Source organism: Sminthopsis crassicaudata, chromosome 5 (genome assembly GCF_048593235.1).
Source record: "Sminthopsis crassicaudata isolate SCR6 chromosome 5, ASM4859323v1, whole genome shotgun sequence".
NCBI classification, from domain to species: Eukaryota; Metazoa; Chordata; class Mammalia; order Dasyuromorphia; family Dasyuridae; genus Sminthopsis; species Sminthopsis crassicaudata.
The window spans coordinates 272,968,470-272,984,744 of NC_133621.1; the positions used below are offsets into that span (position 1 = coordinate 272,968,470).

Sequence of the window (16,275 nt, forward strand, 5' to 3'; positions counted from 1 at the left end):
TTCCTGGCTGCAATCCAAGTTCCTTTGCATATTGCAATATCAGATTCTAGGCCCGTCCATTCTTTAAAATGGAAGCTGCTAGGTATTTCTGACTGCTTACAGTATTTTCTCCTTAATCTGATAATTTTGAAATTTAGTTACAATATTCCTCAGTTTTCATTTTGGGGTCTCTTTCAGGAGGTGATTGGTGAATTCATTCAATGGCTACTTAGGACATCAGAGCAATTTTCCTTGATTATATCCATCATGGTTTTCAGGAAGCCCAATAAATCTTTTTTGTCTATCCTACATTTATTCTCCAGGTCATTTTTTTTTCTTCCAATGAGTTATTTTACATTTCATTTTTTTTTAATTTGTTGATTCTTGAATTCTCATTGAGCCATTCACTTCCATGTGTTTAGTTCTAATTTTTAGTGAATGCTTTTCTTCAGTTTTATTGTTTCCTTTTACAATTGGCCATTTGAACTTTTAAATGAGGTTTTTTCCCATTTCACAAATTCTGTTTTTCAATGAATTGTGTTATTTTGAAATCCAATTTGTAAGGACTTATATGCTTTTTTTCTATTTCATGAATTCTATTTTGTAAGGAATTTTATGATTTTTCTATTTCATTAAATCTATTTTCATAGTTTTCTTCAGATAGTTTTGTGTTTCCTTTTCCAAACTATCTTGCAAAGTTCTCTTTGCCTTTCCCCATTTTCTTCTTGTCTTTTAAGATCCTTTTTTGAATTCCTTCAAGACAGCATTGTGAGAAAGGGGCCAATTTCTTTGGGGCTTCATCTGGAGATGATTCACCTTTAGAATCTTCAGGTTTCTCTTTCTCCATAAAAGCTATTTATTATGGTCAGAGTTCTTTTTGCTTTTTTTGTTCATTATTTTAATGGTTGAGGTTGGCTTTTAGGGCAAAGGGGAGATTATTTCAACCTTCCTTTACAGGTAATAGTGGCAATGCTGCTGACTTCCTTCCAATGCTGGCTCGGCATAGTCCAGTTCCATGTTATTCTGGGGTTCAGAGGCTATTTCTTTTCTGTATTTGTATTGTATGTCTCACAGCTAATCTGCTGATCCACTAGCTTGTAACCAGGACAGAGTAGCCAATGTTGTTATATTTTGGCTAAAAGCTTCCTGTTAGATTTCTGGCCCATGGATATCACATTACTTTGTGTCCCTTCTTTGTGCCTATGCTTGTCTGCCACATCCCTCCACCCACCACCTGAATTGAAACAGATCTTTTCAGAAGTTATTCCAAAATATCTTCTGATACAAATTTGTTATACTCCAAGTATTTGTGGGTTCTGTCTCTCCAAACCAGTTCAGAGGCTTGATTTGGTGCTGATCTGGGGGATGCCAAGAGGAGTTCAAATAAAGACCTGCATATTCTCCACTATCTTGACTCCGACGTCTATATGTCTCTAGTTCTGCCTTACACTTTTCATGTGAGATTTTCATTTGCGAGAGTTCAGCTTTCAGTTCTTGAAGTCGATCCTCCATTTGTTTACCTAAGTTGTCCTTTTCTACTCCCTGTGTCTAAATCAAATAGAAAACAAGAGAGTTAACAAGACTCTAACCTGAAAATAATATGATGTTTGTTATCATATTCTATTAGCTTTCATTTTTTAAAAATTTTAGTCAGTGATTCAAAGAACTATTCTGAATTCCTAAAAATAGGTTCTAAATTTTAAAGGACTCATGATCAAGGACAGGTGAATTAAATTTGAACTTAAAAAAGAAACCTCTATTTCTATTGGATATTAGTTCTTATCCTAGTGCTAATATTTCATATCATAAAAACAATAAGTATTTTTCTGAAAAAAATAACTCCAGAGTCTTCTGGAATATTTTCTTATAATTAAAATATTTGGTGAATAAATAAAGTACTGATTCAGAGGTCAAGTATGGGCTAGCCTGGATCCAAGGCTGCACATATGTCCTGCCCAGGTGTGTCCTGCCCAAAGACTCTCACCCTGGTGTCACAGACCCTTTTTGCTGAGCTTTCAAGTTGTTGGAAAATATTCTGCTACAACTTTTTGGGTGTTCTGATTCTCTCAAATTTGCTTCAAATCATTATTTAAATGAATTTAGAGGAGTCTGAGGTCTGGCAAGTTCCTGCCTTAAGTCAGTCATCTTGGATCCATGGTTTGCATTCGTTTTGTAAATTAAAAAAAAAAAACTATTATTAAACAAGAAAAATATTTTTACACAAAGCCAATGTAGCCAAGATTAGGAGGCAAGCAGAAAGTTGGGAAACAATTTTTCCATCCAATGTTTCTGATAAAGGCTTCATTTCTAAAATATATAGAAACTAACTCAAATTTATAAGAATACAAACCACTCCCCAATTGATAAATGACCAAAGGATACATAAGACAGTTTTCATATTAATAAATAAAAGCCATTTCTAATATTAAAAATAATGTACATCACTATTAACTAGAGAAATGCAAATTAAGACAATGCTGATATATTACTTCACACCTCTAAGATTAGTTAAGATGACAGGAAAAGATGATGAATAATGAAAAGGATGTGGGAAAACTGGGGACACTAATGCATTACTCCTAGGGTTAGTAAATAATCTACCTATTCTTGAGTACAATGTGGTACTATGCCCAAAGAATTATCAAATTCTGAATTCCCTTTTACCCAGCATTGCCTCTACTGGGTCCCAAAGAGATCATACAAGAGAGAAAAGCACTCACTTGTGCAAAATAGTTTGTAGCAGTGTTTTTTGTAGTGGTGAGAAACTAGAAATTGAGTAGATACCCACCAGTTGAGAAATGGGTGAATAAGTTATGGTATATGAATGTAATGAAATATCATTCAATAAAAAAGCTGATTTTAGAAAAGCCTGGAAATATTTATATGAATAGATGCTGAGTGAAACAGAATCAAGAGGTAACAAGATTATGTGATAATCAGCTGTGATAGACTTGGCTTTTTTTTAACAATGATTTTTAACAGACTTGTGATGGAAAGTGACATACAAATCCAGAAAGAGAATTTGGCTACTGAATATGGATGAAAGCATAGTATTTTAAACTTTTTAAAATTTCTCATAGTTTTCCCCTTTCAATGTGATTGTTCTTGCTTAACATGAAGAATATGGAAATATGTTAAAAGAATTGCATATGTTTAACTTATACTGGATTGCTTGATGTATTGGGGAAGGAGAGGGAGAAAAATCTGGAATGCCAGGTTTTGCCAAAGTGAAAATGCTGAAATATCTTTGCATATATTTGAAAAAATAAAATGCTATATAAAAGAAAAACATAAGAAGAAACTGGATTTCCTTCAACTTAGAATTCCAGACAGTTGACACAAAAAGGGCACTTAATGTTGAATGTTAGAACATCATATGTATGTATGTATGTATGTATGTATGTTTGATGAATCCTCACATGTAGCTATTAAGACTCCCCATTTTTGATCACCTGGGATGTTTTAATTTGATACATTGTTCTAATTAGTTCAAACCAATACCCATTCATAAAAGCAACCTTATTAACAATTTATACTTCATTTGATAAGAAATTCCAATTATGACAACTAATTTGATGTCAAAACTTCACTAGCTTTAGGGTAAGAAGACTTGAATTGTAACCATTATCAACAGTAGAATTTTCTTTTTTAAATTCTTTACATAATATGAACACTTTTTGCAACTTCACAATAACTTTTTAATCTAATGTGATGCCAATATTAATAACTTTACACAGAAAAAGTTCATATCTTCCGTAGCATAATGATTAATACCACTAGCTTCCTGAATCAATATGGATTGTATTTGAATATCAAATTTCATTAACAACTGGTTTTTTTTACAATTAAAAATTTTCCCTTGTTCTACCACTTAAAGTGTTTTTAAAATGAGGAAAACTAAATTCCAGAGCTGACTTACTAAAGTAGTATCCAAAATATTTTTCTGAAATTTTTCATTTTTGCACATTTGCTCTTTTACTGAATCTTCAAATATGGAATTTTCCATTTTAATCCTGAAAAAAGTAAATATATTGTCAACAATTCAAAGCTTTGAAAAAGTTTTATAGTTAATTTAATTTAACAATTTCTTATAACATTCAGTACTTTACTTGTAAGTCTTGGAAGATAGATTTGAAGAGGAAAGTAAAAAAATGCATCCAAAGAGATTTCATTTGATTAGAATAAAAACAACATGCACAGGTAAATAAATGAATGTATTATATTTGGAGTAAATACAAAATAACAAGAAAGGAATTAAAAAAGAATGAACACAGAGAGTCTTATATAAGAGACAGTGTGCTTTTTGGGATGAGCTTTGATTGGAGCTAGGAATTGCAAGAGGTGGGGGCAAATTCCAAATCGTGGAATATGCAAAGGCATAGAGATCAAAGACAGAGAGTATTTGGAATCTGGGATATGAATATCAGGAAAAACAGGACTTTTTTCTGAGAAACTTATATTTGCATATAACCACTCCTATATTCACATACATTGACATATTTAGACAAGTATATCTATTTTAAAGACATTTCATACATATATCATTGTGATCTAAAATCACAGTGCTTTGGAGTTGTCCTTGGTGTAGGAAGATATTGTGTACCTATTCATATTTGCAATCTCAAATATTCCAAAGTTTCCTGCCAGGACTGAGAGGGTCACACTGTGACTCAGTGTCACGGTCAGTATATGTTAGAATCAGGATTTGAACTCTTCCCATTAAACTCAATTCTCTTAACAATTATTTCTGAAGATCAAAAAGCCAGTCAATTTTCTTTTTTAAAATAAATCCATGTATTCTTCAAAAATACTTTCTTAATTTATAATTATGTTAGCAATTGGATATTAAAATAATTATATAATTCTTGTGGAAAAAATCTTGATAAGGCACAGTCATCCAAGATGTTTTTGAAGGGATATTTCCTTGGGGGGGAGGTGTACTAAGACATAAACTTTTTATTGGAATAGGAAAGTCTTCATCAGGAAAATCCTTCTAGCAATGTATACCTGTGGCAGCTCTTCAATGTATAATTTTAGTAAACTTTGTGGGAAACAAAGTGATTGGAATAGAATACACAGCAAATAACATACACAAACTGAACACAAATTTTCATGATTTGGGGGCAAGTTGTCTATATATTGGATTACACTGCTTCTAGCCTGGTTCTTATGACTTATCCTTTGTCATTCTGATGATTTTCATTATAATCAAAGTGCAGCACTTAAATAAACTGGCACCATGAAAACCAATATTTTTTTGAAACATATCATCCAATCTGTTTCCCTACAGCTACATTTCTGAAACTCTTAGGACCAAAGTGTCTCTCCCTTTATAGGAGGTAAATTCTGCTTGAAGTCCAATACACTTTTGAAATTTACATTCCCAGGACTGAGTACAAATTATTTATTTATTCATTTCAAAATAAGTTATACTTAAGCACATTATTCTTCTTTCCCATTTGAAAAAAATTAATTAGAAATAAAGAATTGCATGATGTTGTATTATGAATACATTTTGGTAGTTTATCATTTTGATTTGCTCTACTAGCATAAAAATTCTTTAACTCTTACTTTTGTACATAATCTTCTAACTCATTAATACACCACTGTAACTGTTCATTCTCTTCTTGAGATTCCTGCAGCTATAAAAATTCCAAACAAAATGTTTCAAAATTTTTCAATTTTAAAAATTAAATCATAATCTTATCTTTAGTTAACTCTCAATTAGTGATGCTTGTACATAAGGATTAAAATTTAACAAAAATTTTATTAGTTAATCAAGTAGTTGCCCATTGCATAGACAAAGGTATGCATTTTTATATTCTAGATGTCACTATTTGCAATGCACTTACATTTTACATATATACCCAACATTACATATGTAAAAAAATGTATGATTTTAGTAGCACAGGACACTTCATCAGTGTAGATCACAGACATCTATAACTAGAAACCCTAAATAGTTGTCTGAGGTAAATAGTCTTTAGAAAATTTCTTGGAGTGTTCTGGCTAGTAAATCATAGAGAATGGGCTGAAATTAATTTTCCTAATTCCAAACCAATACATAACGCCAAAGATATCTTGTACACAATAATGATAATCTTGATTATCCTTGTTGATTATGCTTGTTGATGTACTACATTATGAAACTTTTGCTCTACAGAACAGACATTTTCTTTAAAGTAGCCTTTGGACAAGTAAGTTTCCAATATAGGTTTTTAATAAATTATATTCATGCAATTATAAAAAATATATTAAATTTACTATTTGACAACTGCTCTTTCAATAGAGATGCTAACTCAGAAGTTTTGCAATGGGCATTTTTTCATATTGGGAAGAAGAGGATTAGAGTAAGTATTATCTAATCTCCAACCAGTGATCTTTTTTTTTTTCTCTCTCTATGTCTTTGTCTCTCTATCTTTGTCTCCCTTTCTCCTTTCCTCACTATGTCCCTTCCCCCCTCCCATCTACTTCACTCAAGCTCTTGCTCTCTTCAATAAATGTTTATGTTATTTATCTACAACCCATTTGTTGCTTGTTTTCATGATAACTTCTATTATAAAAGAATTTTCCCTATTTTACATTGGCTTCTCAGTGAGACTGCAAATTCTTCACTAGAGAGCATGGATTTTCCATGCTTGGTAACCTAGTCAGAACCTGTCATAAATACACACACACACACACACACACACACACACACACACACACATATACATATATATATATATATATATATATATATATATATATATATATATATATATATATATATATATATATATATATACATATGCATACATGTATATATATAAAGTATAAATATAAAGTATAAATCACAGAACTGACATTCACTAATTGATGGACTAATTATTGAACAAAGAAGAAATGGAATTCTCACCCAGTACTTATATAACTTAATTATTTGCCTAATTAGGGGATGAAGAAAGGAAAGAAATGGTGCTAGTTTGCTCTGAATGCCATTTAACTTAGCTAAATGGACAAATATTTATTGCTTCCTTGCTATTCCTTAAAAAGTTCAGTCCACAGCTAGTTCCTAGACTATAGCCTGAAGACAAAGACTTGTTTGAAAGTTACAATTTTAATCAATATGTCCAAAAGTAATGGGAAGAAAATAAAGAAAGTGAGTGACAGGGAAAACTAAATGATTTGGAGAGGTTTGTCAAAATGTAAGACTTTTATATATCTACATTACTTTTATAGAAAACTGAAAATAATGACATTTTATGAACAGAGAAACAAGCATTCATTAAGTGCTTTCTCATTTGATTCTCACAACAACTCTGGGAGATAGGTGCTATTATTATCTTTATTGTACAGTTGAAGAAGCTGAGAAAGATTAAGTGATTTCCCCCCCTCCCAGATAACCCTGATATTATCTGAGGCCACATTTGAACCCAGACCTTTCTAACTCCAGATGGAAAGTTCTATTCCTATTTCCACTAAGTAGCCTAGGCATATATTTGTGTGTATTTACATATATAAAGTATGATATACATTATTTATTGTTATTTTAGAAAATATTATTTCTGTGAGGATAGGTAAACAACATTATGAGTTAAAATAATTATCCCAAAATACACATAGTATAAATGGGTACAAATGATAGCTATTATAGGTCTTGTTCTGTCAGTTTAAATGGCAGGCATAGTTGTCACAAACTATAACACTGGTAAAAAAGAAACTGGTAGAGTGAAAACACTTTTAATTAATCAATTAACAAATTATTGAATTTTTGCATACGTACTTTACTTTTGTTTTGATCTAATTCCTTCCATAGTGGCTTCACATCCAAAACCTTTTGATAAGGTGACATAATCTCTTGTGAAGTCATGGATTCTTCTTTTTTGGCATGCACAACTTCTTGTAGTTTTCTTATGACATGCTGATAGAAATATGTACAAAGAATTTCTACTACTGATTTTACATGTCAGTATTGACTTATATGAAATAAATATGCCTTCAAAGTTAACTAATATATTTTCATATTCAACTTAATTACATGAACATATTGATGGTTATCATAGATTTAGAAGCAGGAAAATTTTTAGGGACTATTTAATGTCACCACCTCATTTTGCAGTTGAGAAAATTAAGAACCAAAGAAGTTAAATCAGTTAAGTCATAAAAGTAGTCATTGAGAAAAAGATCAGGCCTTATTTCTTAAGATCACAAAGTTCTTTTGACTATACCACACACCCTTCATCCAATATGGACCAAATGCTATATTCTTCCTTGCTCATCATAAAGCATTACTTCCAATCTGATTTTCTCATTTCATCTTCCTGAGAACTATAACACCTCCAAAAGCACATAGTGGGTAAAGCTTTTTTATGGTCAATTCATATGGAAGATGGGAGAATGGTGGAGTGTAGAATATATAGCTTCTTATACCTGATAGAAACATCAGGGGGATTTTACTTCTATTTTTAAGAAAAAGTTCTTTGCATGTACACTTAGATGAATAAGGATACCCATTAGAAAAAGGTGCAGTTTTTTTCCTCTTCTCTGGGGGATGATCACATGCCCTGTTATGCTAGTCAGCTCTGATAAGATTACTTGAAAAGATTCACCTTATTTGATGAAAGAAAAAAAAAAGGAGGAGAGTGGAGTGTAGACATTGTTAGCTACTATTCATGTCTTTAATTGTCCTTGCCAAGTCTTCAAAGAAATTTTGTTTTATAAAAGGAGATGATATAGTAGTTGATGGACAGAAAATGGGGAAAACTATATTTTCTATAGTTCTACCACTTATGTATACACAGTATGATTGCAAGGTTACTACTAAAGGGAAACAATTTCATTTCTTTCTCTAACCTTATACCCACATATATACATACATAAATGTACATAGACACACAAAATACAAACACATTTATATGTATGTGATTTAATACATGTTATTTAAAATCCTGTGCATTTTCACTATAAATTAAAGTATTGCATATGTGAATAGTAGAAAAATGAAGCTAAAATGTAAAAGACATTTAACATTTTCTATTTCATTAGATAAGATTAATTATCTTGTAAAAACAAAATTCAGTTAATTCTAGTCACCTTTTGAAAAGAAATTAAGCTAAAAGAAAACAGTGTAAAATGTCTAAAGAAAATTGGCAAAATTAATTGAATTATTACAAAAAGGCTAAATTCCACTGTGAAATGAATATATTCAGCTATGTGATTATAAAAATTAAAACTAAAAATCAAATTTTTTATCTGACATAGTTACATAATCAATAGTTGGTAGTCCTTCCATTCACTGTGTATACTGAAAGCATCACAGATAATGAGAACTACTATTAGACAGTAAAAAGCTATCTATTTTCAATAAATGAAAGGCACTGATCCCAGACACTGCTATTCTGGACATTATGCAATTAGTGTTAGTAAAAATGTTGAAAAAAATACTGACATAAATAATAAATATGTGTTAGGATTATAAAGTGATCAACTCAGGTTGTCTAAACAATTCTCTAACTCAGAGTTCACACCTTTAGGGGTTTTACACCTTTAGACTTCTGAAAAGGAGTTTACACATTTAAAGAAGTTTACACCTTTAAAAGGAGTTTATACAACCTTTAAAAGGAGCAAGTTCACTGCCTGTAGGAGTTCTCACAAACCCATTCTCTTAGAGGAAAGAGGCAACATTGAGTCTGGAGAGTCAGTCTAGACTGGGAGATTGAGTTTAGATGGTAGTCTAAAAGAAGCAGTCTGGATTGGGGAAGGACAAGAACTGGAGGAGATTCAGAGCCAGGATTCAGGAAGAAGAAGAAGAGGCTGGTTGGAGGCTCTAGAAGCCTCTCAAGAAACCTACACACAGAGTAAAAGATTATACAGAAAAGAAACCTCCTCCCAGAGAAGGACTTCAATTGAGAGACGACAGAACTTTACATTTCGGCGCCCAATGTGGGGCAAAGTCTTTTGCTTATCCTGACTAGGGCTGATTGTGAGCCCTTCAGAGGGAGCTAGCCCAGACTTCACAAATATGTAGTAGGAAATTAAAAGCACATTTTAAAAATGGCATTATTACCACACACTAAAATTAATTCTTAATGCATAATCACAGTCTCTTTGAACAGAATTATTGTCCTAAAATTGTAAACAAAAGTAATTACTAATCTTTTTAATTCCATTAAAATATGATCAACTATTTAATATTTCTAAAATCAGTTTATAATAGTTTGAATTAAAATTAGTCAGATGAATAGACATGTTTCAATGGTTATGAAAAGGGTAATAACTGTAATGTCCTACAGTATCTCAATTTGGATGACTAATTTGAATTGTTACAGTACTACTAGCATATTTTTCAGGATGTATTTTGTTTCAGCATTTCTAATCATTTATTCTGTTTTAGCATTAAATGGAATACCAGACAAATTATTAGAACTACCAATCTATCAGTATTCACTTAACTCCATTTACATCCATTAACCAATACTATGCATTTAAAATTTCATGAGCTAGCTACACAATATTTTTAATCAAAATGAATCATCTAATCTAAATAATGGGTATCATTCACAAATACTTCCTCATTCTCCTTTCTTGAATATCAGAATATTTACAATGAAAGGTACTAATATCAGAAACCTGATGAAAATTCATATTCCTAATTTATCTTGATCAAAATAACTGAAATTCATTTCAAAATGTTAAATATTTGTCAGATGATATTATTTAAAGACCTACCTCTGTTTCTGCCTTTTCATGTTCATATTTATGTATTTGCTTTCTTAAATAGACATATTCATCATCTGATTCTTTATTTCTCTCTTCTATCATACAATCTTGTTTTTCATTTTCAGCATAAAGGGTCATGGAGCGATCGTTAAATTGCACCTGGACACCATTTGATACCACTCTTTTGAAGACCTCTGTGTTTTGGACATCTTCAAATGGTTCTGGAAGCAACTGAATTCCCCTCTGCATTTGGGTTAATCCTTCTTGCATGGAAACTTTTGTGAGAAATGATCTGTTTGACTTTTCCTTTTCCATATGCTTTTTATGTTCAAGTTCCTTTACATTATCCTTGGTCTGGTTTAATTCTCTGTGTGTGTTTTCTAAAATCAATGTCTTTTCTCTGAGGGAATCACGTAATTGGTTAATCTCATTTTCAGCTTTAGAAAGCTTAATTGACAAGATGCCAATCTCATATATCAATTGGTCCTTTAACACAAGCCACTCGTCTGTTTCTTGAAGAAGGTTTAGTTTTGATGTTTGATGTTCCGTGTCAGAACTTACACAGGAAGGGTAATCAATTTCTGCTTGTAGTTTTTCTTTATTTTGTTTTTCACTTTCCAATCTAGAGTTCAGTATTGCATTTGGAAAAAAGAAATTACAAATGATTGTTATATAGTCTTGAAAGGTTTCTAAAAATGAATAAAACTTTAAAATAGTGAAGAGAAAATTTTACAGTGAACTTTGTGAGGGAAAATGAAAATTTTAGGATTCTTTATTTATTTTTTTCATACTGTATTTTATTTTAAAATAAGTTTTATTTTTAAAATACACACAAAGATAGTGTCACACTATCAAAAACAGAAACAAAAAACATTGCAAAATCTTGTTTCTGAATTTTTTTCCCTTCTGTCCCCTCACTCTTTCCCCTTGACAGCAAGTAATCCAATATATATTGAACATGTGCAATTATTTTGTAATTTATCATGCTGCACAACAAATATCTGGTCAAAAGGGAAAAATGAGAAAGACAAAAAAGCAAACAACAACAAAAAAGGTAATACCATGATAAGACCCACATTCATTCCCCACAGTGCTCTTTTTAGCTGCAGATTGCTCTTTCCATCACCAATCTACTGGAATTGACCTGAAACATTTCATACTGTTGAAAAGACCCAAATCCATCAAGATTTTTTTTTTACGTTTGAAATATTCACCAGTATTTTAAGCCCAATACTAGTCTAAAAGTCTGCTTACAGTCTGCTTTTACCACTATTCTTAAGATTTGAACATGCAGACTGTATGCTAAATGGGAGCTGAACAAAAGAGGAGTCAAAAATCCTGCCTATACTATTCATACTGAAAAAGACAATTCTCTGGCATGGTAATTAGAATTTGAAATGATTTTCAGGAAAAACTAAGGAGACCAACTTTCATTACAAACAAATGACACTGTTCTTATTTTTGACTTATTATTTTCAGTATTTCATAACCCTCCAGGATTGAGATATTGAAATAAGGTTGTCATAAATTTAAGTGATGAATGAGAAAATAAAATAATCATAATTAGCAAATAAGGAGTATAACTTTCAACAATGTTGGATTAGAAAAGATTGAAATATATTAATATTATGTAATATTAATATAATAATATTGATATAGAAAGATTGTCCTACTGAAAATATAAAGGATAGGTTATATTTTGATGGAGAAATCATTCTACAATACTCTTCTAGTCAAGTCAAGAGAGATTCTACATGCTGTTTATAGGCTATTGTAATACATAAGAGAACTCCCAATAAGTCAGCCATTATTAATAAAAAAGCATTCATTAAATGCTTCCTATGTACCAAGTATTGTGCTAAGCACTGGGGATGTAAACAAAGTCAAAAACACCAATCCCTGCCCTTAAGGTGCTTACGTTCTAATTGGATAAAACAATATGTAAATAAAATACATGAAAGCAAGTTATATATCAAATATCTTGGAGGGAATATCAGAAAAAGGCACTTCGTTTCTCAGGGGACTGAAATTTGACAAACAGCCAAATTTCAGAAAAACCAAGATGGATTTACATGAAGTGAAATAAAGTGAGGAGAATGATCACATTGTACATCAATATTGTGAGATGATCATCTATCAGTAACTTAATTCTTTTCAGCAATACAATGATCTAAAATAATCTCAAGAGACTCATGATGAAAAATGCTATCCACATCAAAAGAAGGAAAGTATAGAACCCAAATGCAGGTCAAACTAAACTATTTTCACTTTAAATTTCTCATTTAGATTGTTTTTTCTCCTGTGCTATTAATAATATGGAAATATATTTAACATGATTATACCTTTATAATCTATATCAAAGTGCTTACTGTTTTACAGAGAACTTTTAGAAGTCAAAATGTTTAAACGATCAATGTTTAAATAAGTTTTTTTTTTTACATAAAATGAGGAAAATACTCTTAAGAGAAAGAAAATTAATAGCAGTAGGCCAATATAGGTGGTCTCTAGGAGAGCAGTAAAGTATAAGAAAACTGGAAAAATAGTTAAGAGGCCAGATTATAAGGACTTTGAGAGTCAATAAAAGGAGTTTATATTTGATCTTGGAGCTGATAAGGAGCCAACACTGCTAAAGGAGAAATAGTAAAATTTATGCTTTAGGAAAAAATCACTTTAGCAGCTGAGTGAAGAATGGATTAGTATGTGGAAAGTCTTCATTCAGAGAAAGAAGGTAAGTGCAATAATATGAGACAAAGAATGCCTGCATTATACTGATGATTGTTATTAGATAGAAATGGACTGCTATGAGAGATGCTACAAAGGCAGAAAATTTGATATTAGATTGAATATCAGAAGTAAAAATTGGAGGAAAGTGCTATCATTGTAATAGGAACATTCAGAAGAGGTGGGGGGGGAGGTTAGGAATTAAGATAATCCTGTTAAGATCAAGATGCATGTGGCACATCCTACTTGAGATGTTCCCCCCCAAAATTAGTGATGTATGGAAGGAGCTCAAGAGAAAGATAGGACTGAGTACATATAACCCTGGAAATCATTCCTCTACAAGGGTGTTAAGGGAACTCATAAGGAGTCGATGAAATCACCCAGAGAAACCATACCATTTCCAAAGGTGTAAGCTCTGAGACAGCTAAGGCCATCATTCATATCTGCCCTAAAGTTTCAAAAGTATTTTGCATATATTTGGGGAGTATTTTCTGAAGAATTTGAATAAACAGAGTATTTATAACATATCAGAAGCACACATTACCTTTCTAACTTCATCATACATTACATCACTTTCTTGCACTCTACAATCCAGTTAAAAAAAAAAAAGTGCCCTCCTTTTGGTTCCACACAGGACAACACAGAACTCCCAGGTCATACTCTTGTGTTGAGTGTCTTCTCAGCCTGGATTGTAATGTTCCTTTCCTAACCTCCATGTCCATTTTTTTTAAGCTTTACTTAGGTAGTTTCTTCTACATGAAGATGCTGCATAGTACTCTCCCCTGAAAACCAAACTCTGTTCCTCCCTGCTCTAAATTTCTATGACTTTATTGTATTTACATTTGTATGTGTATACTGTATTCTTAAATTCAATGCAAACTTCCCAATGGTATTTCATTGTTGTCTTTGAGTCTCATTGCCCACAATCATACTTGTCACATAGAAGGCACTTGATAAATGTATCTGATTAAAGACAATTATCTGTCCTTTAAAAAAATAACATGATGAAGTAGCAGTGGGCATTCACTGAAAATTATTCCAAGCAGGAAGATGGATCATACCCCATAGAATAAAAGGGATCAAGGAAGGCTCATTATAATTTTCATTTAAATATTTTTCATTTTTGACTTCCTCAAATTGCCTGTCACACAATGCTGCAGTGTAAGAGAAATGCTTTCAAGTCTTTATTTAAAATTAAGAGTTCCATACCTGCCTCTACAGGTATTACATTCTACTTTTTGATGCATTAATTGGAATTCAGTTTTGATTCTTTCCGAGAAATTTTCCTGTAGTTCCCTAATTGTGTTTTCTAAACTCATAACTTTTCTTGTGAGTTGTGTCAATTGTGAATATTTAAATTTTACTGATAAGTCGCTTGAAAGAATTGCATTCTGATCTTCCTGAAGGCAAGGAGAACCTGTATAGAGAAAGACAGAGGTAAATAAAAATATTAGGATTTTAAAATCTGCATCACAATAGCAATATATGCAGAATTCAGATTTTCTGGCATTGATAAAATAGTGTCCCCATAAGGATTTTAAGATATAAAAAAATATTTTGCCAATAGATTTAAATCATATTTAAAATAACCTACCTCCATTTGGATATTGTAAACAGACAGAATTCTAGGTTACACATTTTTTAAAAATTTGAAACCTCAGAATTCCTCACAATCTAAGGAAAATATATGTGAAAAGTAAATATGCTGATGCACACTCTGAGTGGGACAGTTAAGAGTAATAAAATAGATTATCTATACATAATAAATATGGTAAATTACTTTAAAAGTAACATAAATGTGTTTTACTTCAAATAAACACTTTTTATTCTTTAGATATATAATATAAACCTGTATAAAGCATTTATACAATAGCTTTCTTCCTTTTCTACTCATTGATCATTCTTCTGCTACTTTTAACCAAAATGCAGTTGAGACACCCGAAGAACCTGAATATAAATCACTTGTGCTTTAAGGAAAATAACTGCCACAAAACCCAGGCACTTTATTCTTCAGAGAGGTGCACAACTATATTTAGAACTAACCTAGAATTTTAAAAGTGTGTTATATTGCACTACAGATTTACATACTTGGTGATCTGGTTTTCTTTGGCAACTTTCAACTCTTCATATATTCCAGTGTTTAACAGAATTGAAGCAGCAACGATGTGGGTTAGAACAGGGCTGTTTATGGGTATTGATTTCAATGGATAGTAAGGGAAACTTAGATCCATGATTCAAAGAAAAAGGAAATATAGGCCCAAAGAAGTTAGAGGACTTGCAGAAATTCACAGTTAGAATGTAGATAAGGCAAAATTTATAACTAATTGTTCATGATATCATTTCCAGCATATAATCATGTAGGCTGAAGAATTATAAAATCAAGGCAGAAAATTTGCAAGGTTCTTCCTATTTTTAGTCATTTAGACAAATATTTTGGCTATACTTTTCATGAAAGAGATCACTTTATTCCTTTAGTTAATGGTAATTTAGTTAATGGTAATTTCTGACTTCTGGCAAAGATGGTGGAGAGGAGGCACACAGCTGCGTGTTTTCTCTCAGAATTTACTTCATGACAGGACTCAGAATTAATGCTTGACCGGAAAAGAAACCTACAAATAATCACCAAAAGAAGCCATCCTTGAAATTCACCAGAAAAGGTCTGTGTTTGCTTGGGGAAGGGGCCAAACAAACTGGACACAGACTGAAGGCAAGCAGTCAGAACAAGGCAGGCAGCTCACACTGCTCAGACCAGAGGGGAGAGGGGTGCAATCTCTTCCAATTCTGAGGAATGACCTTTACCACAATGTGGATGTTCCATCTTGGCAGCAAGCCAGGATCATCAGAGAAGGTGTAAACACCGGAGGTAAAGAATAA

General features: G+C 31.8%; 1 protein-coding gene across 1 annotated transcript in view; it reads right to left on the reverse strand.

Annotated features, from left to right (window-relative positions):
* Positions 1 to 737: 737 nt before the first annotated feature.
* LOC141543992 (ankyrin repeat domain-containing protein 26-like) overlaps positions 738 to 16,275 on the reverse strand; it is a 37,281-nt gene continuing 21,743 nt past the window's right edge. Inside the window, exons 4-9 of the mRNA XM_074269641.1 lie at positions 14,611 to 14,818; positions 10,690 to 11,302; positions 7,745 to 7,882; positions 5,551 to 5,621; positions 3,899 to 3,992; positions 738 to 1,527 (exon numbers count right to left, since the gene is read on the reverse strand). Coding sequence (XP_074125742.1) covers positions 1,234 to 1,527; positions 3,899 to 3,992; positions 5,551 to 5,621; positions 7,745 to 7,882; positions 10,690 to 11,302; positions 14,611 to 14,818 — 1,418 coding nt within the window. The 3' untranslated portion in view covers positions 738 to 1,233. The remainder of the gene's footprint in view (positions 1,528 to 3,898; positions 3,993 to 5,550; positions 5,622 to 7,744; positions 7,883 to 10,689; positions 11,303 to 14,610; positions 14,819 to 16,275) is intronic.